General features: G+C 37.9%; 2 protein-coding genes across 2 annotated transcripts; one reads left to right on the plus strand and one right to left on the minus strand.

Moving 5' to 3' along the window:
• The first annotated feature begins 31 nt into the window (after nt 1-31).
• LOC149966370 (RIB43A-like with coiled-coils protein 2) lies at nt 32-20,902 on the plus strand. Its single transcript, XM_090153508.1, has 4 exons — nt 32-171; nt 14,968-15,049; nt 15,114-15,772; nt 20,306-20,902. The coding sequence occupies exons 1-4, from the start codon at nt 94-96 to the stop codon at nt 20,552-20,554; spliced, it is 1,068 nt and encodes a 355-aa protein (XP_090009634.1). The 5' UTR covers nt 32-93; the 3' UTR covers nt 20,555-20,902.
• Nucleotides 20,634-24,159, minus strand: HDAC11 (Histone deacetylase 11). The gene is made up of 10 exons (XM_090153500.1): nt 23,942-24,159; nt 23,225-23,406; nt 23,062-23,165; nt 22,876-22,992; nt 22,672-22,700; nt 22,541-22,611; nt 22,395-22,477; nt 22,235-22,331; nt 21,231-21,409; nt 20,634-21,176 (listed from the first exon to the last, which is right to left on the minus strand). Exons 1-10 carry the CDS (start codon nt 23,968-23,970, stop codon nt 21,000-21,002), a joined length of 1,068 nt encoding a protein of 355 aa, XP_090009626.1. The 5' UTR covers nt 23,971-24,159; the 3' UTR covers nt 20,634-20,999.
• Between the last annotated feature and the right edge of the window lie 814 nt (nt 24,160-24,973).

The raw sequence follows: 24,973 nt of genomic DNA on the forward strand, positions 1-24,973 counted from the left end.
GTTGGCAACATTGTATCTAGTGGATAGTGGATACTGGATACTATCCAAGACGAGCTAGCTTAAATAATATTTCCATATAGTTTGTAGTTTATTATGATTTCAAATAGGAGGAGAATTGTAGATGAACAAAGGAAAATTCGTTTTTTAAATGAAAAGTTCCGAACAATTGGGGTAATTCTTTAAATTATTTGTCTAAAAATAGCTTCTCACTGTACGCATTTGTGTTGTCATGAAAACAAATAGAAACGAGTTCTTGAATGAAAAATACCATTAGAAATTATTGACCAAATTCAAAATAACGTTTTTTCACGTGACAGTACGTTTATATCCTAACATGGCGGAGTATTTTCAAGCGCAAAATGAATTTTAAGATCCACCAATAGGTGTTTCCATCTTTTTTTTTATACTCTATGGTTTCACCTTGTAGGAATAAAACAAGTATACAGGAGTTGCGGAGAGCTGCGAAATCGGTTTCGTCAGTGACCGTGAACTCGCGCGAGACGGAGGGGTTCAAACGCGACTAGCGCCAACTGCATACGGAATTTTGAAACTATTCTCATTTTATAGCATTGTTTTCGCGTCGTCTGGCGCTAGTCGCGTTTGAACCCCTCCGTCTCGCGCGAGTTCACAGTCACTGACGAAACCGATTTCGCAGCTCTCCGCAACTCCTGTATACTTGTTTTATTCCTCCAAGGTTTCACACGGAACATAAAATAATCTAGAAGGTTACCATGGAAACGAAACCTGGTGATCGCTATACACGAACTAATAAAGGAAATCAAAGAATGGTTATTTGGTTTTCGTATAAGATAGGAGCAACAAACACAACACCCCACACAAGGAGAACGCAACACGTCAAAAGTCGTGGATTTTCTTGTGTACGTTTTTCATTGGCTAGACGCTTTAGCGCCTGCTGCAGCCGTCGGAAGAGGAAAATTCGGAAATTGTCTCCCCCCCGCCCGTAAAACGTTCATCGTAAAGGCTCGTGACGCTCGTCCAATGAAATTCGTACACAACCCTTCGTTAGCGTGTTTAAAGGCTAACTGCGTTCTCCTTGTGTTTGTTGCTCCTAGTAGTTAGGCTTAGCGGAGTGCCGTTGTAGAGAAGGAAGAGCGGCCCATGCCAAAAACACGGGCTAAGAGGCACCATCCTGCAGTGGTAGGGTATTAGGCAAATAAAGGGCGAAAATGGATTCGAGTGAAGCGGACGTGACTAATGAGGACTTGTGCTATCTATGCAAAGAGGAAGATGCTCCTAAAAATAAAGGCACGGGGAAACCGAATACATGGATTGATTGTAGGCTTTGTAAGCAGTGGTTTCATGTGGAATGTGTGGAGCTGCGCATAGGGGATGCCCGTTGGCTAAAGGATATGTGGGAATGCAGTAACTGTGTCAAGAAGGATTGCTCGATATCTAGTCAAGGGCCCTTGGTGACTATTCGAACGGTGGCAACCCGTTCCCTAAGCCAAAGTCAGCTTAGTCAAAGTCTAGTGAAGGAGCAGTTGCAAGAGCTACCATCTGCGAGTCACTCCGGGATTGTGGTTGGAACTAGCGGTGATCTGATTTTGGGTGGAACTAAAGATACTCTTGCTCTGGGGGCTATGTTCTCTAGTCTGGAATCTTTGATTGTCTCAAAGTTTTCCATCATGGAAGAGCGGTTGACGGATGTACAATCTACCTTTTTGTGTGAACTGGATAGACGTGATTCACAACATTGGAAGGCATAGGGGTCACAAAAAAACTGGTTTTGAAGCACACTGCAAGTCTGGATTTTATGTTGTGAGTGATGGATCCCTTTAACAGAGAACGTTTCGAAACCATGGAAAAACGACAGACTGACCAGCGGTCTAAAATTACAGGTGGAAGCTGTTGCAATTACAATGCAGGAACATGAAAAAGAATCCAAAGCAATGCGTGACTCGATTTCGGATCTCTTGGGACAAGCTGAGACGCTAAAGGGTCCGACTATGAAATTTGAAGACTCTGACACTGCTCTTGTTCATAAGGGAAGTGATGTTGTGGATGATCTAGCTACTAATTTGGTGGCTTTTGGTGTGGCATTTAATGATCTGGACTCACCTAGTGGCGCGGAAAATTGGCTTCGGAAAAATTTGGGGATTGATGAAACTGTTCATTTCACTGTCAAATTGTGTCAACGCTTTCGAAGAGAGGATAAAAAAGACAAACCGGTGTTGATCTGCTTGTACAGTGCTGAAAGTAGAAAGTCCATACTTCTTGTCGCCAATAGGTTGAGAAACCATCAAGTACCGGAGTATAGTCGCGTTAGACTAGCGCCCGATCGCTCTAGGGAGGAAAGAACATTCTCCGAATTTCAGAGGTGGCGAAAAAACCGTTTCCAAACTAAAAGGGCTGTCGGCAACCCCAAGGATGGTGATGGAAAAAACTTGACTCCTGGCCTGCCTTCGGGGAATCAGGTTTAGGAATTCACGAGACCCCGTTTTCCAATGTGGGCTACCCGAAGGACACGCAGGGGAATTCGTAAAAAATATAGACGTGTCCGATCTCTTTTGACAAATAATGTAAATAGTTCTTTAAAATTTGGTTTTCTTAATATGCAGGGTGCTTCCTTGCAAAAGTGGATGGAAATCGATCCATTTTTTTGTAACAAACAATTAAATTTTTGTGCCTTTCTGAGACTCATTTAAGGGTTTCACATCTGGTTCGTTTTGAATCGTAAGGGTCGTGAGAAGAAAGGGAGTTCTGTGCCGAGCTAGTGAATCGTGTAAACTTTTTAAGTCTTGTTCAGAGCATATTTTCTCATGAACGGTTCCCGGATCTTGTCATAAGAAAGCTTCAGAATATAATGTAATTGAGGTATAGGGATCTGTCTCATTAGAGGCGATTTGAAGTCATTGTCGTATTTGTTTTCGTAGATATTGTGCTTGTGAGGGTTTGGCGTTTGGATTCTAACTAATTTTATCATAGAAGAATTTCTGCGTAGGAGGTTGCCTTTTTGGTTGCGGATAGTAATTTCAGCACCTTTTATGTTGACTACTTCCCATGGGTTCGGGTCAAAGATGGGATCAAATTTATTTATTTGGATTAATTTTGGAAGAACTTGATCTCCAATTTTAATGTCGTGAAATCGGGCATGATGCCTGACGTCGGCTTGTTCTTTCATTACGGCTTTCTTGGTGTTATCTCGTTCCCTTACTTCTTCGTCGTACGGTGACGGTGATGGAATTGTGGGCAGACGTGTTGTTATGTGGCGATTAAAAAGCAAAAAAGCTGGGGTTTTTCCAGTAGAGGGGTGTGCAGTCGCGCGAAAATTGAGGAGATATTTTGGTAGAGTTGTTTTCCAAGAATTTCCTTCCAAAATTGCCGTTCGGATTGTTTTTGCCAAGATTGGCATTTGACGTTCGATCAGTCCATTAGCTTGGGGCCCTCTGGGCGTTACTCGTTGATGTATATAAGGGTGCACCGTTGTCCGTTTTAATTTTGTTTGATATTCCAAAAAGTGAAAAAATATTTTGGAGATGGCAAAATCGTTGTAATCGAATAACGGCTGTATTCGTCCGCGACTATTAGGATATAGTCACCCGTAGGAGTTGGGCCGAAGTAATCCATGGCCACGGAGTGCCATGAGTAATTTGGTATAGGCGTCATTTTTACCGGTTGTTATTGTAAATTTGGTGTATTAGACTGACCGCTAGGGATACAAGTTTCAATTTTCTGTTTCACCTGTGCATTGATGTTTGGGAACCAGAGTTTATCTCGGAGTGTCTGCTTCGTTCGGACTATACCCGGGTGTCCTTCATGAGCGATGTCAACTGCTTTATTTTCGAGGGATGCTGGTAAAACTATTTGATTTCCCTTCAAGAGTAGTTCGTCAACTTTAGTGATTTCATTCCGCAACTTTTTGTACGATTGCCAACGTTTGAGTTCCTCTCCAGTGGGTCTATATGATGTCCATTTTTCGTCATCTAAGATAGCTTCTCGTACGATAGTTAGTAGTTTGTCTTTGTCGGTTTCTCTTTTTACTTCCTCAAGGGTTATGGCTTCGAGGAATGGTACTTGTAATGCCGCTAACTGAATCTCCTCATGTTGGCCATCGTCACTGTTGAAAATTGGGTGTCTCGAAAGGTAGTCGACGGGGTTGAGTTTTCCGGGTTGGTAATGGACTTCAAAATCATCCGTTAGTACCACAAATTTAGATCCCGAGATGAACAAGTGGTTGTGTTCGCATCCGTAGACTATAGCTAAAGCTTCCCTCTCAATCTGGGAGTACTTGTTTTCAGTGGTGGTTAAAGTTCGGCTTGAAAATGATACGATGGTTTCTTGTCCCAACAGGTCCAGCTGGGAAAGCATAGCGGCCACACCGAAAGGACTTGCATCTACGTGTATGGTTGTTAACTTGTTGGGATTAAAATAACAAAGGGTTGTTGCTGTTTTTAGGTGTTGTTTAATGGTTTGCATAGCTTTGTTGTGGTCGGAGGTCTAAATCCATTCGCTTTGTTTTTTTGTAAGATTTCTGAGAGGTTCCGTGATGGTGGCGAAATTAGGTATAAACCGTGCGCAGTAATTTGCGAGGCCAAGGAAACTTCGAATTTCGTGTATATTATTTGGAGCGGGTAAAGATTCCAAGGCTTCAAATTTTTTTTGGTCTGGTCGTACGCCTTCATTTGAAAATATATGTCCATAAAAAGTTAATGATAGTTTTTGAAATTCGCACTTTTCTTTGTTTAGAGTAAGCCCATTGTCCATTAATCTTTGCAGGACCATTACAACTTTATTATTGTGGTCAGTGATATCGGTACCTCCCAGGAGAATATCGTCGCTAGTGTTGATGACATTTGGTATCCCACTGATAACATTTTCAATTGCCTTCTGAAATATTTCCGTGGCACTGTTTACACCAAAATTGAGCCGTTTGTAGCGAAAAAGACCCATGTGTGTGGTGGACGTCGTAATGCTGCGGGAAGCTTCTTCTAGTTCAAGTTGGTGATACCCTTTGTTGAGGTCAAGTCTGGTGAATACTTTCATTCCGTTCATCGCGTAAATAATGTCGTCAATCTTTGGCGATGTGTATCGTTCGCGTAAAATCGCTCGATTTGGTTCCCGCGTGTCAACGCATATGCGAATTTGCCCTTGTTTATTTGGCTTAGGAACGATTACCAAGTGGTTGGTCCAGTTGCTGGTTCTATGATGTCGTTGTGTAGAAGATATTCTAATTCAGTTTTTACTTGTTGGCGTAGGTGAAATGGAATTCTTTGATGGTGTATTGCGATTGGTGGCATGGAGTTGTTTACGTGAATCTGAGCTTGAAAATTTCGTAATTTACCAATACCTTCGAAGAGACCCGAATATTTCTGGAGTACATCATCAATATTGTTGTTCGTGACGGTGTTAATTGTGGACGCGTTTGGTAGTATATTAAGTTTTTTCAAAGTAGGAGCCCCAATAATATTATATGCCGATTTGCTTGGGTGGAGTACGTGAAAAACGTCGTCAATAGAATGTTGGTTTGATAGAATTCTTGTTTTAAACTGTCCAATTAACGGTAAAGGTTCCTTGGATGCATATGGAAATACTCTGACAGTAGAGACGTCGAACTTAGGTGTCGGTAGCATTGTGGAGTATGTCTTGTAATCCAAAATGTTGATATATCCTTTAGTGCAGGAATGTCTAAACCTCCAATATTAAATATCGTCATTATTTTGTTTGGAATTGATGGTGGTAAGCTACAAGTTGTGTTGGACATATGAGGTATAGTCTCCTTTTCTGATGTCAGCGTACAAATGTGAAAATCTTCTAGTTCCGATTGATTGTTATAGTTTGTGTCGTATTCTTCGTATGGTTCATCCATTGTTACTAGTGCGGCCGAGTTTTGCCCCAATTCATTTTCTTTGGATCGGCACATACTTTCCAGATTTCCAAGCTTGCCACACCACGGGCCAATTTCGTTTCTCGCGGGGCAACTGTTTTGTCCTTGGGCATGTGGGAAATTTCCTCCACAGTTGAAACAGAGCTGATGGATGATATGCATTGTTAGGGATGTTCGGTGTACGTCGATTATTTTTCCACGGATTATTCTGAAAGACTTGTCGTGAAAATGATGTTGTTGTCGGATAAGGTTGTTGAAACCGTTGTTGTTGTTGTCTACTGGTTAGTTGTTGAGGGTATTGAAAAGATTGTTGGGGGTGATGTAATGGTTGTTGTTCGGACGAATGGCATTTGCAAGTAGTTCTGCCTTAGTCTCCATTAAGTTAGCTTGCTCTTCTGCTAATTCGTAAGACTTTGCCACCGTGAGGAGTTCGCCCATAGACATGTTCGGTTCTCTTAAGGCTTTTCGTCGTAACGACGTGGATACACATGTTTTTATAAGGTGACCTAATATTTCTTTATTGGTGTCATGAAAATCACATGACAATGCGAGCGTCTTCAGTCTGATAGTATATTCTTCGATGGATTCGTACGTTAACTGGGTCGATTGACGGAACTTGTATTCTTCCACTATTAAATTACGTTTTGGTAAAAAATAGTCGTTGAGTGCTTTTTTGGCAACCAAATATTCGTCAGGCTGTTGTGCACCTTGTTGCGCGGCTTGTTGTGCTGGGGGAATTTGAAAAGTATCATATATGTCATATACCTCTTGTCCAGCATAGTATAAAACGAGAGATTTCTTCCGTTGGGGGTTGACAATATCGAAAGCATCCAAGAATATGTCAAAACGCTTTATCCATTTTTCCCAGCGGGAACCAACATTATCTCGTGATTCTTGAACGGAGAAAGGGGGTTGATTTGGAAGTGATAAAGCCATGGTTCGATGTTATTTTGTAGTGGTTATCGTAGGATTGATCCCATCTCCGCCGCCAATTTCATGTTTTCTATGCGTTAGACTTAATTAGATTTTAGCGGTTTGAAATAGAACGTCCGTTTAGTTTAAATATTTAATAACGACTTCCTCTACATAATTTCTCAACACGCGCTCGTGGTATCTCGCGTTATTTTTTAAGAGCGTGCGTAATTCAAACGTATATTATATAAAATATCAGGGACATTATAGAAATGGTTATTCGGAAGGCTACGAACGGAAGTTGGTGTCTTAGGCTAGGCGCCCACTGGCTCTCCGTTTCGTATCCGTCCTGCCTTCCACAAGGCATTGTCTCCCTTTCGAAGCAAAGCCTTGTGGAAGGTAGTACGTAGACGTTACGAAGAACAGTGAGCACTTGGCCTTAGGCTAGGCACCCACTGGCTCTCCGTTTCGTATCCGTCCTGCCTTCCCCAAGGCATTGTCTCCGTTACGAAGCCAAGGCTTGTGGAAGGTAGTACGTAGACGTTACGAAGAGCAGTGAGCGCTTGGCGTAAGGCGACGAGTCTCCGATGGGCAGTGAAGAATTTGGCAAAAAATTCGTACAACAACTACTCTGTCGGGCGCACTTTGTAGAAGTCGGTGGCGGTTCCTGCCCTTACGTATGCAAATGAGGTGATGGCACCCTCGAAAGCTTCCATTGCAGCGCTGGACTATGCTCAAAGAGAAGCCGGTAGGAGTGTTTTGTCTGCGGGTCCCTGTACTCCGAATGCTGCCATCGAGGGGGAGCTTGGTTGGAGCACTATGCGTGAGTGTGAGGTGGTCAGCAAATTGAAGTACTTGGGTCGGCTGATGTTGATGCCAAGCCACATGTTTCCTGGTATCGTGTTTCGGGCCTTGCGACAAGAAAATGTTAGAACAGGTTTTTTTCGGCGGCTAGAGCATCTTGATAAAGTTTACGGTATTGGCACTAAAAGGAGTGAGGCTACGAACGAACATCAATGGGCCAGTATTGTAACAAAGGACGTGCGGGAATCTGCGAGCGAACTCTGGAAGGCTGAAATAAGAGTGAAGCTTAGCCTTTGCCTATATCAGTTGAAAAGTGTTCCAGCTCCAGAGTCCTTCTACGACGGATCGTGGCAGAGTCGCCTACTTTTTGATGCCCGTTGTGGTGCTTTGTTGACTGGTCAACGACAGGCTTTGGAGAACCATCCGGGAGTTTCGGATGGGCGGATGGATCACGACCCCCTCCCAACAGAGGTGCTTGTAGGCTTCGGTAATGCCGGTTCGGATGTATATCAGGTCAAATGGATTCTTGGGTTGTGGAAGAAGGCCAAGGACGTTTGGCGGCGTTTGAATAATAATTAATCGGTTTCCTTCGCTCTTATCGTATTATATATATGTTTTTATTTTATTTATATGCTTATTTTGAATTGGGTTTTTGGCGGGTTTTATTTCTGCTGGAAAATTCTGGATTGGGTTTTTGGTATTTCCTGGATTTTATTCGATGCTGGTTTTGTGTTACGTATTTTTAATTTTTTTCGACTGTCAACAAATAAATCATAAATCATAAATCATAACAGTTGCTCGTCTAGGTAAAGTTTGCGTTGTATTAGAAAGCAAAATGTGATTTTAGAAAGTAGGTTGTAATTCGGAACGATATTAATACTTTTCGCGAATTTGGTCATCAGTGAATTATAAATATGACTTGAAATAAGTTTCAATGTTTATTTAAAAGCTAGTTTCAGAACTTTCTTTTTTTTAATGTGATTGTAATAATAATAATAATCAGCTAGGCTAATACCGAAGGCACCACCTTAGGCCTAACGTGTGGGACATCATTTAGTCCGCTCGTCCACCTGATTAATCAGGGCGAGATATGTGTAACGGGGGGATACGTGGGGACAGGAGTGGGGACACCCGTGGCGGAAGTATTCCGTTGGGGGATCGGTGGTTGTCCTCAAACGGCCATCCACAAACTCTGCCTCCCAGACGCTTGGGATTACAGGAGTACGCCACTACTCCCGGCTCATAACCTTTCATCCATTGATTCGTTCACAATGTATCTTTAAAGTAGACGAAAATCTTAAGGTGGTGAATCTTGCCCAGTCTTAAGCCTCGGTTTAACCTACCGCGTATTTTGAAACGAAAAAACCCGATTACTGTCGTTAAATGATGGCTAACGCTAATTGTAATACGAAACAAATAACGAAATACGTGGGATTTTTGGCGTTAAAATATTTTGGATAATCTACGAATAGAAAAGGTCAAGCTCTTTTGGTAGGCAATCGTATATTTAACGTTAGGGAAACAGTTAACGAAGACAGCTCAGTAGTTCAAGGGCAATGCATACGAGATACGTCGGTGACTAAAAAGGTCTACGATATAACAATTATTGTAAGTAATTTAATTTTAATTGTCATATAATTTCTATAAAATATTACTCTAGGTTGTACAAGATAGAAGTATTTAAAATTCACCGGTAATCACCGCTCTCTCCCTAGATGTATCTCTAGGCATACGCATGAACTTTGAGCCCGCCTATTTCGAAAATAAAACGATAAAATATATCTTAAAAGCTTTTTTTTTTGGCTTTCTTTTAAATTCCTTTATTATGGAAAAATGTTAATCAAATATTGTTTTAAAACGATTTGTTAATTTACTTTAAATCATCGCTACATTTACATTATAGTGTTAACGGCAATTTTTGTTTATTTTTAACCAAGTTACGCGCGAGCTCGCCCCTAGAGGCGCTGCGCGTCAATCGCTCGTACTCTATAGTAAGCTTTTAATTAGTTTCTATATATACCAATAGATGGAAGCACATGCTAGGAGCGTATTTTTCATTTTCCGAATATAAAATTTAAATTTGAACAAATTTTCAATCATCTTGTACGTATAAGTGTTAGTAAACCCAAAGGGAATTTTATCGAAATTTAGTTTTTTTTTAAATTTGCGCACAAAACTGGCTATTCAAAGAATATAAAGCCCCAGGAATGGAAGGTGTAGCTCCGTCTAGTGGAACTTTTGCGCCTCTCTGATTTGCTTTGCCGGAAGTTTCTAGCGCAGCCAAAACATGCGACCAATAATATCAATCCTTCCATTCCTGGGGCTTTATATTCTTTGGGCTATTGCCCCATATGGATAACTTGTTTTTTTCATCACCTCGTATCTTCGTGAAATTTTTTTTCAATGGAATTGTTTTCTTTGTACATTATCGACAGTGCTCTACAACTTTAACATTGGAATTATTTGTCTAGCCCCTTCCCGCCAAGAAATTATTTTTCAAAAACGTGAAAAATGTTTAAATTTTTCTGAAAATTTGGAGTTTAAGCGTTCTTATATTAGACATAATAACCTAAAAATTTCGTTACTATAATTCCTTAAGTTCTTGAGAAAAATTCCCAGTCAGAGCCAAGAAAGACACACTGTATATGTATATATAGAGTAGTAGCATTCCGTAGCTTTGGCCATGGCCGCCATTGTGGGCGCAAGTTTTTTATGAATAGGAAAAAGCATGGGTGACGTCGTGTGACGTAGCACTGCCATTACTCTATAGGTATACAATGTTTAATATTTTACGTATTTTTGGGTAAATATGTGTTTTTGGCGCGTTTTTAAATATATACAACCTGTTTTTGAGCAGTATTAGTGAGTCAACAAGAATGAGGCATATGATTATAGGATAATTACATTAGCGATACCACAACAAACGTTTGTCTGCTTTTTTATACAGAGATTATATAATTATATAATGATTGTCATGAATATTGGAAAGACTAATTTTGCCAACATAATAATGAATAGGAGCTTAAATTATCTACCCATATTCTTAGATACTCAAATGCATTCTTGAAGTTAAACAAATGTAGAATGCATCAATTTAGTTGAAAGTTAAATAATAATAATAATAATCAGCTAGGCTAATACCGAAGGCACCACCTAGCTAGAGTGGGATACGGCAACTCCGAACGTATTTTACAAAACCTTGAATAAGGAAAAGTTATTTTTAGGCCCGTAGAAAAATTCTTTAGACAAATTATACCAACGGTTTAGTTTTCTAAATCTGTCAAATTTTAAATGAGCTCAATTTCGCCAAACGTTGTTTTGCACTGTCACTCCACACCAATTAAGGTAACTCCGAACTCAAAAGAAAGAATATTTATCTTATAGCGTACTAGCCGTACTACCCGGCTTCGCCCGGGATATAGAAGCACATTAAATTTATATTAATAGGTAAAAGAAGTATTCCAATATATGTCATAATATGTATTTCGCAACACAAAGTTTGCAAACAACCATAGATTCAAAGCCTATACAGGGTAGCAAAAGAAGCTTTTGATGAATTAAGCCTAGTAATATACAGTGATACCTAAATGTCACTTTTTTAGAATAAAGTTCATGTCAGTGGCATGAAGTAGCAAATATGGCCAAAAGTGGCAAATATGGCAAAATGTGACAAATAGTGACTAATAATCAGTAAATGCATTTAAATGATGTCAATAATATCTTTCAGATATATAGCATCACTTACATGTGAGATAATGTTTGTTTTTCACAAAAGAACCATTAAAAACACCTTAACGATATATAGCAGACGAATTCAAACTCAGGAAAAATTGTTGAAAAATAGCGAAAATAAATAACTAGATTGGGCTATAATTGAGTTTCTAGCCCAAAACCTGGCAACTAATCCAGTTTATTTGTCTAAAATAGCACAAATATCTTTTTCCTTGAAATGGTATACGTTTTTTTATTTTTAATAAAAAAAATTTATTTGCCACTATTTGGCATATTAGCCAGTAAAAGTATTATTCGCCATGTCGGTATTTACCACTTTTTGCCACATTATTTGACACCTGACATTAACCACTTCGGAACACTGGTAATATACAGCGCAAATGTTTGAGTTTATTATTATTTATTTTAGTTTATCTTAAAACTTGATAATAAACAACATTCTTAGTTTCTTTTTCTTCATTTGCAACAACGTACAATTTCGATGGGTCTTTGGCCCTTGAAATTCCAACGTATAGTTGACCGTAGGAAAAACATTCGTCCTTTAAATCTAAGCCAGTAACGTCCAAAGATTTTCCTTGAGCTTTATTGATTGTAATAGCGAACGCAAGCAATCTTTTGAATGAAAATGGCAAGTCTGTTGGAATTAACGGAATCCTTGGAATTAAAACATCATTGTCTGCGAAAGTTCCTGTTAGTATTGTAGCTTCAATGACGTATGCATGTAACGCTTTGACTGTCAATCTTGACCCGTTGCAAAGCTTCGGTGGGTCCAAGTTCCTGAGCAGCATGATAGGATAGCCTACTTTTAGATCCAATTTATGCGGTGGAATGCCGTTGGGACTGATTGAATTCAAAAATTCAACCGGATAGCTGGTCATTCACACATTTATCTATTGAAAAATATGTTCGTGTGGGCGCTAAATCGCTTCTTGGATGGTGGAATTAATGTCGTCAACTGTGACATTCATAGGTGTTAAAATTGCACGCTCTTGAAGCCATCTGGAATTTGTTATATTGGTTTTAACATTTGGGTAAACGCAATTGATAAGGCACTTCAATGTTGGACAAATTTTACAGTAGTCAGCAGATAGTTGTATCCTTCCAGTTTCCTCGTTGGTTTGCTCCTTTCCATTACCAATGTTGAGCAAGTATTCCGAAAACCTTTTAGATCCATAAGTGCATAATTGCTGTAATCTCATATTAACAGTAAGTTTAATTGTTAGTATTTCTTTCCAAAGAGGCGACGACTTCAAACACGCTTTAATTTCGTCAATCGTCATTCATCTTGGAATTATTGGCAGAGTTTGGCGAAAATCACCAGCAATGACAACATTTAAACCTCTCATAATGGTTTTGTTACCACAAATATTTTGCAGTGTTCTATTAACGGCCTCAAACCCGTGTTTATGAATCATGGAAATTTCGTCCCGCAGTAATATTTTGGCCTCTTTCAAAACTGGCGCTTTTTGCGATTTTTGCGTAAAGATTGTTTTCCACTAGCGCGCGTCATAATGTTATTTTCTTTACGCGCGTAAAAACGTTTGAACGTTTCAAAGCTGAGAAACGCGTCGTTGCGCGCGCCAGTGGAAAACAAGCTTAATGATACAAACAGGTGCATCATTGTGTATCAAGTCGATATAGGTATTGCCAACGTGGAGTGTGCAGTTCTTCCGCCAGTCTTTAACGTTGCTGCTATCCTAGAAGTAGCTACTGCAATAGCAATTTTCTTTTCTGCCCGAATTCGAGTCAACAAAAAATTGATTAAATACGTTTTCCCAGTTCCTCCAGGCGCGTTGATGAAAATAACGCCACTTTCAGTATTGCCATAAGTTAATGATACCTCTAAGAAGACAAATAAGTCCTTTCAAGGTTGAATCTTTGTCCAGAAAATGTGATGTCAAATCTTGTGCGGTCGAGAATGAAACTATATTGGGCTGAGATAAATTAACCAATACCAAAAAAACATTCTTTTGCCTCTGCGGGGGGAACGAATTTTCTAAGGGAATACCGAAATTTATCTCTTTTGGGGAAGTTCAAGCTAGCCTTGCACCAAACGGGATTAAAGAAACGTCAGCTTCGGCAGTTCCAAGTGTATGTTAAGGCTACTTTGATACGCAGTACGGACAGTGTTTCTTTCAGAAAATTTTCTTCGGGGGGGTTTCCCAGACATCCGGGGGTGCCGGTATCCAGTGGCGAGCGTAGCACTCCATGCAGCCTGGCAATGGCGTCGGAAAAAGGGGAAGCTCCGGGGGCGATAGACTTTTTCCGGGGGGGGGGCGAAGCCCCCCCCCCCGGAGAGATGCCTGAAAGAAACACTGAGTACGGAGATACATAGGTCGATTTGGACAAGCATATCCGCCATAGGTAGCATAGCCATTTGTCTACTTAGAGGTATCATTAACTTATGGTATTGTAGTGACTCGCTAACTTTCAATACGCGACTGGCCCGGGACTAGCAACTATTAAGGATTAAATGTCAATTATCTAATGTAAATTCCTTCATCACTCGTTATCTATGCGTTTCACGGCGCTACGGTTGGTCTCATTCTATTCCGCACTTACGTTGTTAATAGTAGAACATTTTGGGAAAAAACACCATTTATGGTTCGCACATATTTCGCTATAACTCGGAAACGATTAATCCCACGGAATTGCGGTTGCTCTCATTCGATTCGGCACAGAATAGTACGTAAGATCCAAAAGCATGGTTAGTCCTGGCCAAATGGTTGATATACTTTTTCAACATTTAATGAAATTTCGAAAAAAACACTTTATTTAGTGTACTTTTGGTCATAACTCCGAAACTATTAGTCCCAGCGATCCACGGTGAGTTTCGTGCGACTCAACGTCAAAACATACTACAGAAACGATACCCAGCTTGACTCGATTGCTAAATTTAACATTTGGGCTTTTGTTTTTCATGTTAGAGAAAAAAAGCACGTGATTCAGTACAAAGTCGGCCATAACTCGGAAACGGTTGATCCTACGGGCATGTGGTTGGTCGCATTCGACTCAGGGTGAAATTTACCACTCAAAAAAATTCGGTGAAAGCAAATTTCGGGGGCAACTGCCCCCTCCTGCCCCCCCCTTGCCCCCCCCCCCCCAAATGTGTTGGCCACCCCGCATCGCTGCGGACTCATCGGATCCTCAAAGTAGACACCAAAATATAAGTTTTCGGCCAAATTGCAAGTTGGGACGAATTTTGCCGCTGGAGAGCCTGTTTTGGGCCTCTTTTACCCGTACTACAACTCAATGTTTGAAACGCGAATAAAAACCATTAGTAAATAATATTTTCAAGGTTGGCCGTAGTCTATTCTCGCAGCAGGGCTGCCAGTTGGGTGGTTTTCCAGCCCAATTGGGCTCCTTTAAAGGCTCACTCCCTCACTCACGAGTCACGAGACCCGAGACATTTGTTGTTGGGCTGTTGGGCTTCCGTGTGACTCTCAAAAAAAAAAGGGCTAGTATTAAATTAGCCTATTTAATTAAGTAGTATAATAACTAAATAACAGCATTATTTATGAGTTCATACATTCAAAAATAATTGTTAATAGTATAAAGCTGCTGACATTGAATTGCTTTGGATTTATAATAGGATTTAGTTACGGAACTTACGGATTAGACAAGGCTTATGTTTTTTAAACAAGCCTCTTTCCTTTATATCTTTTATCTTTAAGATTGATGTAAATGCCTTAAATGAGCAAGTGAAAGCCAGAAATACATCAAAAATTGCCGAAAAGGCAGAAAATGAAAGAATAGGTAAATTTTGTTTAAAGTTCAAACACCGGCTGTCTAGTTCTAAAGTTTTATTGTCGTTTAATAGAACATAAAATTCTTGAGATTGATCAGAAGTCTCTACAGTATCAACAAAATGAAGAAACCCAAAGAAAATGGATGCAGAAAATGTTATCAGACAGTTACGTCAGGCCCAAAACAGCGAACCATACGCAAAGGCAGAATTCAACTGACTGTAAGCCATTCTTTAGTGAATTTCCTATTAGTTCAGTGCAAAAATTTGATGGAGAAGACCCCGATTGGAAAATTAAAAAAAAGCAGAAGCAGTTAGCGCTGAAAGCAGAATTAGATAAACAAATAGCGGAGAAAACTGAACTGCAACTTGCCCTAAAATCTAATCAGAAGAAATGGGATGATTTGACATATCATCAGTCTTTGGCCACGAGGCAATTGGATAAACAAGAAACCAAATTGACTAAAGACTTTCATAAAGGACTTCAGAATGTAAATAGACATTTGGCAGCAGAGCAGTTAACAAACAGAGCAAACGAAAGCCGAAGAGAGCAAAAGAGTAAGGAGAAACATATCCTAAATGAACTATCAAGCGACTTTTTGACTGAATCACCATTTCAAGCCAAATCATTAAGAGGACCTCATAGAATTCTACCTGATCGATGGAAAGGAATGAGCGACATAGAAAGAGATCACGTTTTTAAAGAATTACAGCAACAACTACGTGTGAAATCTGTAAGTCAAATATCTCTATTACCTTCTTTTTTTATTTTTTATTGCAACTTATTGTAAATTGGTTTTTTCGGGAACATTTTCATGGTTTTTTCACTATGTGTTGGTGATTTTTGACATCCCTTTTTATGATAAATGTGTTTTAAGAAATGTGGCTAATGGCATTTTTAAGAATTTCAAGGCTTTTAAAGGCACTTGGTAAATTGCCCAGCTATGAAGGGTGTTATAATAGACCTGGTGGCTCCATATACAACAAAGGGTAATAATAATAATAATCAGCTAGGCTAATCAGACCTGGGCAAAATTACAAGTGAATTTCAACTAACCACTCACTCTAGAATGAGAGTAAAAAATATTAAAAAAATTCACTCTCACTCTAGAATGAGAGTGAATAAAATTAAATAGCTTCACTCTCACTAGAGAATGAGATTGGAAAAAATTGTGATTTTTACTATTCCCCGATTTCACTTTTAGCGAACGCACTCCACTCCCAAGAGTGGAGATTTTGCCCTTTCCCCACTCGCCGAGTGTACTGGCGGGGAAAGAGTGAAATTCTTCAAGGTCATTTTTTTCACTCTAAATGACGGCGGGAGATTTGAATATCATATTTTAAATTATTATTGTATGAAGTTTTACAGTGTTCTCAAGATTTCTAAGACTCAGTTGAATTATTTTTAAGAAGTTTTACAATGTTCTAATTATTTCTAAACCTCAGTTGAATTATTTTTAAGAAGTTTTACAATGTTCTAATTATTTCTAAAGCTCAGTTGAATTATTTTTAAGAAGTTTTACAATGTTTTAATTATTTCTAAAGCTCAGTTAATTAGTTGAATTCATTTAAACGGAAACCTTGCAAATGTGACGCTTTATGCCATTCATAGAAATCGGATAACAAACTAGAACGATTTTTGAAATTTTGTCTTGGGTTCCGATTAGAACTTTTAAAAAACCATGCCTTTGGCCCATGCTTTTCTTTTGGCTGGCAACGAAAGTTACGCCATCGTTGCCAAACTGGTGAACTAACACTCTATTTCGTCTAAAATTAAATGGCCGACTTTAGCTCGACGCTAACGCGGTTTTTTTAAGTCTTTAAAGTAACTTATGTTTAATTAAAGTTGAAGAATGGCTCAAAACTGCGTAATCAAATCGTGTAAGAGTACATACTCAAAAGAAAGCATATCTTTTCACAGGTTACTGTTAGAAATAGTTGTATTACGAGAAATGGGGGAAACCGGTTTATCGCGAATATCTTCGTTAGTATTGTATGTACGGCGGGCTATAACACCAAGTATGAACATTAGGGTCCGGCTATTTCCCACAAAAATGTTCTATGGACATTTTACATACGAGCAATCGTTGTCGTATTCGCGGTTTTAACGTTGTACCCGAAACGCGTCTTACAATTTTGCGCCTTTGTTGACTTAAAACGCGCCCTCCGCTCTTCGTGTAACCGCGTTTTAATTTTACCACCCAGCTATCTCTTGTTATTTATGCAATAAATCTCTTGAAAATGAAGCTATTGTGAAGGTTGTGTGAGAAAAAATGATGGGAAAGTCGGAATAATGGGTCACTTCATTTTAAGTTCATATTTTCTGCCGTAAAGGATAAATCCAAAAGACCAGTATCAATGCTTTGAAAAGAAAACACGACACCGATAAGACTGTTCGACATGTAGAACGCGAGTGAATCAACCTACCAAAGGATATAAGAAATATTCAACATACAAATTTTCCCGTTTATATGAACTTAAATGTAATATAAAATCGTCTTGAAAAACCGTTTATTGCTTTATAACATTCAAAAATAATATTAATTAAAATTATTAACATTAATAATATAATAAGTTTGCGTTGTCAATGCGCGTATTAGAAAGCAAAATGAGATTTTAGAAAGTAGGTTGTAATTCGGAACGATATTAATACTTTTCGGGAATTTGGTCATCAGTGAATTATAAATATAACTTGAAATAAGTCTCAAGGTTTATTTAAAAGCTAGTTTCATAAATTTTCATCCATTGGTTCGTTCAGAGTTATTCTTTAAAGTAGACGAAAATTTGAAGGCGGTGAATCTTTCCCAGTGTTAAGCCTCGGTTTAATCTACTGTGTATTTTGAAACGTAATCGGGTTTTTCCGTTTCAAAATTGACGGGTTTTAAAATTCATTTTGCGCGTGAGAATACCTCTACATGTTATGGTCATAAAAGCACGCAAAGAAGGCTGTGTGCCCAAGACATGTACCTGTAGTGTCACGCGCTAAAACTTCATTTAAAAATCCGTCAATACGCAGTAAATTTAACCGAGGCTTAAGACTGGGCAAAATTCAGCGCCTTAAAATTTTCGTCTACTTTAAATATACATTCTGAACGAACCAATGGATAAAAAGTTATGAAACTAGCTTTTAAATAAACCTTGAAACTTATTTCAAGTTACATTTATAATTCACTGATGACCAAATTCCCGAAAAGTATTAATATCGTTCCGAATTACAACCTACTTTCTAAAAACTCATTTTGCTTTCTAATACGCGCGTTGACAACGCGAACTTTACCTAGACACGGCCAACTTTGATCACGCGCTGTTCGCGCTACTACGGCCAACACATTCGTCGAAATTCCGCGAGCAAGGATTTTCCCCCTATAAACTGTACTATAATGTGTAGGAGTTCAGCGCCACGCTCGGTGGTTATATTGTCAACAATGTAAAAACTATACTAAAAATAATAATCCGCTAGGGGCGCTGACGTCATACACATCTTTTGCTCATAGGTTAACACAGAAACGTCAACGAATGAGATGGCCGCTGTAGCGCGAGAGATGCGCGAGAAATCAAAGTTGGCCGTGACCTAGACGAGCAGATGCTCGGTTATCTACATGGTGCGGGAAAAATATTATTTTTTAATGTTATAAAGCGATAAACGATTTTTCAAGACGATTTTATATTACATTTAAGTTCATATAAACGGGAAAAATTGTCAGTGGAATATTTCTTATCATTTGGTAGGTTAATTAACGTTTAATTATCGCCACATTTACATTAATTTCAATGGGGGGGGGGGACCTTTAACCAAGTTACGCGCGAGCTAGCCTCTAGAAGCAGCGCAGATGGCGTTACTGTCGTTTTAGCCAAGAATCTAATCGGTGCCTCGTCAGCCATTCCATTAAGCGTTCTAGTTTATTATCCGATTTCTATGATGCCATTTTGTCGAGGCGACTACTGATAGACCACTTATTTATTTTTTAATAAAACACGAAGAGGGTGTACAAGCTTATTCAATGGAACGTTTTTGGCAGATCAAGATTTCTTAAGCCTATTTCACGCCTATTTGAACTAAGCTTAGTTGCATATGCTAATTTCTACGTTCGCTTGCTAGTCGACGGGGGTTATTAAAAAACACCCGCGTATAAATATTGTTAAATATAAACGGCAGTGGGTCAGCTGAGCCTTTGGGAGCATTAGCAAACTAATAAATATTTAAAAATAATTTGAAATAAAATATCAAATTCAAATTTCCCACTGAATTTTGGAGGGGAAAGAGTGACCTCAAAGACATTCACTCTAGGAAGAGAGTGCTTTACGATAATAGTGATTTTTTTTTATCTCACTCTAGAGTGAGAGTAAAAATATTTTATTTCTTTAACTCTAGAGTGAGAGTAAAAATATTTTATTTCTTTCACTCTAGAGTGAGAGTGAAAATATTTTATTTCTTTCACTCTAGAGTGAGAGTGAAAATATTTTATTTCTTTCACTCTAGAGTGAGAGTGAAAATATTTTATTTCTTTCACTCTAGAGTGAGAGTGAAAATATTTTATTTCTTTCACTCTAGAGTGAGAGTGAAAATATTTTATTTCTTTCACTCTAGAGTGAGAGTGAAAATATTTTATTTCTTTCACTCTAGAGTGAGAGTGAAAATATTTTATTTCTTTCACTCTAGAGTGAGAGTGAAAATATTTTATTTCTTTCACTCTAGAGTGAGAGTGAAAATATTTTATCCTTTTATTCTCACTCTCTTACGCTAGCTCTAATTCCGGGAGTGACGATTAAGCGGAAAATTCACTCTTAGGAGTGGAGTGAATTTTCAAAGAGTGGAGTAAAGAAATTGGAGGACGGCAGCACTCACGAAATATCACTCTGGAGTTTTGCCCAGGTCTGAATTGGCTAATACCCAAGGCACCACCTTAGGCCTAAGTCATCAAGCGACTTTTGAAGCCATTAATTCAGGTGGCCGGGTTACAATGCGTAGGAGGGTGGTGGCAAGCCCTGCATGCCACGAGAGCGAGCCAACAGCTCCCTACACTAACTATTACCGTTAAGCTCGACAAGTTTTTTACTGTATAGATTTACTCATAAATTTTTTTGAATGGCAAAAAATTGTACTATTTTACTTATGCCTTGGAAATGACTACTCTATGCCTTGCTCTAAAAATACATTTCATTGCTTTGATGTTTGGCATCTAGGCTGATTCCACTGTTATTGGCTAATGGATATTATATACTAGCACTAAATTTATTTTCCTAAAATTTTGTGTTTGTTTTATTAGCTGGAACACCAGCGCCAATTGAGAGAAAAACAAGAATGGGACAGAATCGTATATCTTGATACTTGTTCTTGGCAACTTGACCATCGACATGAGCAACGCAACAATAAAATCAGACTAAAAAAACTAGCTTTGGAAAATCAGATATTAGCACAACAGCAGAAAAATAAAATTAAAAATATAAATCTAGAGGCTAGAAATAACGTCCCTGATGAATCATTTTTCAATCAGTTCGGTTGTTCTGCTAGATAAATCCCAATTTTATTCAATAAGTTTACATCCCAAATTCACTTAAAGCTTGATTAATGATGTTAATACTTAGGCTTTAACTTTTAAGTTAATTTGTGGTGTAAATTTTTATTGATATTTTCAATTATGTTTTTCATGACTATGTCAAATGCACTACTATGATTGAGTGTACATGCTCTAGATACTAAATTAGGCATGATAGTTACAAAACACTTAGTCCCTTTGATTGGGCTGATTTAAAACACGATGTTGTCTCTAAAAATTTAATTAAAATGTTATTTATAACATGATTAAATTTTACAAAAAACTCAATAAATTCAATGCCATATTATTATAAACATTGGCACGTAACAAGTAAATTCATTTTCATCATTTGTGAGAATAATACTGACTAATTGATTTTATTCAAGCGCATTTTCAGCGTATCTTAGAGCAATTAACTTAAATGTTAGAGTGAGTCAGAGTTAGAGTTAACTGCTAATAAACCTATGTTATGTAGATTTAAAATAGAATCTGCAATCACTCTAGCGGTAAATCTCTGATAACCACCGCTAGTAAACATCACAATGGGTATTTTTCTGCGACGAGCTTCTGCCCAAACTATTTTATCTCTTTCAATGACACCCTGAAATAATTGATTGTTAATATTTACTTAAAGAGGTGGATACTAAGGCCATACTTGAGGGGTAATGTCCAAATTACCCAAAGGGTCTCCTTTCAATATATCGGTTCCCGCGTTATAGATTAATATATCAGGGTGGAATTCATTCAAAGCCCCTTCTAAATGAGTTTTGACTTTGGCTAAGTAGGTTTCGTCATCCGTGTGATGATAAAGTTCCACTTTCCGTGAAATAGACCCTATTTAGATAATGTTATTAATGAAAGCTTTTTATTGATTAAGACATCTGTAGTGAGATTTGCAAGCTCGTGCAAAGAGGAATTTAGAGTGATGCTACTGGTTTCATATACCATTGGGGCTTTTTAGTGGAGCTTTAAAAATTAACTTAAGGTTTGTAACAGACGGACTTTTCTCATCCTTAGTTAACAGCAGAGCTAGGCCTGAGCTAAGTAAATTTTTATAGGTTAAATTCAATTTAATAGTTTTAGGAAATCACACGGAAAACTTTAGGTCGTAACAACTCATTCTATAATATAACACTGACAGTTCGTGAAATGCTTTAAGTAGTGTAAAGGGGCAAGTACTTGCAGCTTGCCAGAACCACACCAAACTATTATGAAGCGTGCACTGAAGACTTGATGCTGGTTTTTGTTTTATTAAAGAATGAGTTCTTATGAATTTTGTAATGTTTAATTAATATAATAATAATAATCTTATTTTTTAAACCTTTTGGTTGCTGTAGGACTAATTTAATTTATTAGCCAATTTATTTACCTTAAGTTCTACTAAAATGTCATAATCCTATGGGAAACTAGTAACGTCACCGTAATATTCCTCTTCGCTAGAACTTACAAATCCTTCCACTAGAGGTCTCTATCTTAGGCAAGATTAATAATTACACCAAAAAGCCATCTATGATTTGAAAATGTCAAGTGAGGGGTAACTTATGAGATAAGTTTTTCTATTCAAATTATAGTAAAGGTAGTACAACATAGCACTAGAACTAAAATTTAGATTTATGTTCTCAATACCATAAATGTCTTTTGGGTTGAATTTTTCAATACTTTTGGCTTCGGCATCATTAGGATAGATATAGGCGTTATAGACATCCATTATGTAAATTTGTCGGTCATTGGCAAAATCACGTTCATGACCATTACCCTTTTTAAGATAAGAATTTTAAGTATATTATTATAATGAATGAAATTCAATTTAGCTTCAAACCTGATGAGCATCCAAATCCACTATCATAGCCTTTGAGCAAGATGGTGCTCGATTAAATAAGAACTTGATGGTTAAGGTTATGTCTGTTATTGTAAATTTAATCACTTAAGATGTTTTTCTCATTTGGTGAATTATGGTCATTTTACCAGCATAGGCGCAAAAACCACCTCCCGCTAAAGCAGAACAATGGTGAAAACCTCCTCCAATGTTAATTGCCCTGATAAAACAATTTCACATAATTTTATATAGTTTAAACTTTGTAATTATTTCTATTTACCATCCATGATCGAATGCCAATTTTCCTGCCTTTTAGGATATAGAAAATATTTTAGGACTTTAGAAACTGATATAGTGAATATTTTGGTAAGGGTACTGTCTTTTATAACTTTTTTATTGTATTTATATAAGATAATGATATTGATAATATATCTAATTTGGACATGGTCTTGAATTTTTTCAGTATTTATTTCAATCTACTTACTAATATTGAACCACCAGTTTGGTATCGTAAAGGTGTTAGTACATGTTTCTGAAGTAAGAAATTGGGTAGAATCGCAACTGGAAAAATTTCTGTGACTCTGGCAACATAGGCACTCCTCTAATTAAGAATATACGCAAATTCCGCTAATTATTTTGAGAAAATAAGCGAGTTTTAAATTGTGTTTACCTTGAGTTGGTCCAGGTATTTTTGAGGGTGGACTACCATAAGGTCTTCGGATGTAGCTTCTATTGGTTCAATTGCACGAGATTTACTGTTGCATAAACCACTCTCTGATACACAATAAATGTAAATTATATTTCATATTTAATTTCTTTTCCAGTTTTTATACCCATTAGAAAGTCATGAACCCTCCTCCATTTCTCCGAATCAAAAGGGTGGAGTTTTTGAAGGCCCAGAAATGTTATATTATATTTCTCAGTGTAAACAATGGGCAACTCATTTGGTTGGAGATCTTTATATAAATTATGATCAGATGATGTTTGGGGTTGGCGAGGTAACTGGCCAAATAGCCTGTTTCAAATATTAGTACCACAACAATTAGTATAAACCTACTAACATATTCAAATTCAAGGTGGCATGACCATTAAAATGATTCTCCAGCATTGTAAGGAGATAAAAATTCACCCCTCCTGAGGCTGCCCAGGAAGATGAGAAAGACATTCCCTAATATAAATTTGCTCAGTCTGCAACAGCATTCACCATTAGAGTGATAATCTGAACGAGCTGCACAAGTATGTATTTTTCTCTCCTTAAGTGATTCATGGATTAAACACTTAAGTGTTTAATCTATGTGTGACTGGTGCAACACTTTAATAAATAATAAAAATAATAATAATCAGCTAGGCTAATACCCAAGCATGGACTAATTAACCCAAGGCACCACCTTAGGCCTAAGTCATCATGCGACTTTTGAAGCCCTTAATTCAAGCACATGTAAAATCTGACTGTTTCAACTCCATAATTTTAAGTTGTTAATTTATTTAAGCCTTTGTTTTAATATATAGTTTTCAATTTGAATATACATAACTCTATGTGACTATTATACCTGGGTGCAGGTTTCTCAAATCTACCCATTTTTGACGGGCTATTTTATAACATAATTTTACGAAGTGATGTTAAAAAACTCAGCATATTAAAAAGTTGGGAACATAAAGATAGAAAAGAAATAGAGGCACTATTGTATCTGGCGAAGTTCACTGCGAGTGCCGACCCCCTTTTCGCCAATGTAGGAAGACATGCAGTGTTTCCACTCTGCGGTCGAGATTTTCGCCTATTTTAGGGGCAATTTTACCAGTTTTCGCCAAAGAAATCGGTTAACAAACTAGAACGATTTTTGAAATTTTGTCGTGGGTTCCTATTAGAACTTTTAAAAAACCCTGCCTTTGGTCCATGCTTTTCGTTTGGCTGGCAACGAAAGTTACGCCATCGGTGCCAAACTGGTGAACTAACACTCCATTTCGCCTAAGATTAAATGGCCGACTTTAGCTCGACGCTAACGCGGTTTTTTTTAAATCTTTAAAGTAACTTATGTTTAATTAAAGTTGAAGAATGGCTCAAAACTGCGTAATCAAATCGTGTAAGAGTACATACTCAAAAGAAAACACAGGTTAGTGTTAAAAATAGTTTTCTTTTTACCATAATTTCCAATCGCTAAGAACGCACTAGAAAACGCGTTTCTTTCAAATCATAGAAAGCTATTTTTTTTAATAAAAAATGAAGAATGGTTCAAAATTCCGTAATTAAATATTTTAGGAGTAATTACTCAAACAAAAACATATCTTTTCACAGGTTACTGTTAGAAATAGTTGTTTTACGAGCAATGGTTATGGGGGAACCGGTGCACAGTAATGGTTTATCGCGAATATCTACGTTAGTATTGTATATACAGCTATAAACCCAATTATGAACATTAGGGTCCGGCTATTTCCCACAAAAATTGTTCTATGAACATTTTACATACGAGCAATCGTTGTGTCGTATTCGCGGTTTTAACGTTGTACCCGAAACGCGTCTTACAATTTTGCGCCTTCGTTGACTTAAAACGCATCCGCCGCTCTTCATGTAACCGCGTTTAAAA

The sequence above is a fragment of the Leiobunum rupestre genome, chromosome 1 (assembly GCF_980474605.1).
Source record: "Leiobunum rupestre chromosome 1, qqLeiRupe1.1.hap1, whole genome shotgun sequence".
NCBI classification, from domain to species: domain Eukaryota; kingdom Metazoa; phylum Arthropoda; class Arachnida; order Opiliones; family Sclerosomatidae; genus Leiobunum; species Leiobunum rupestre.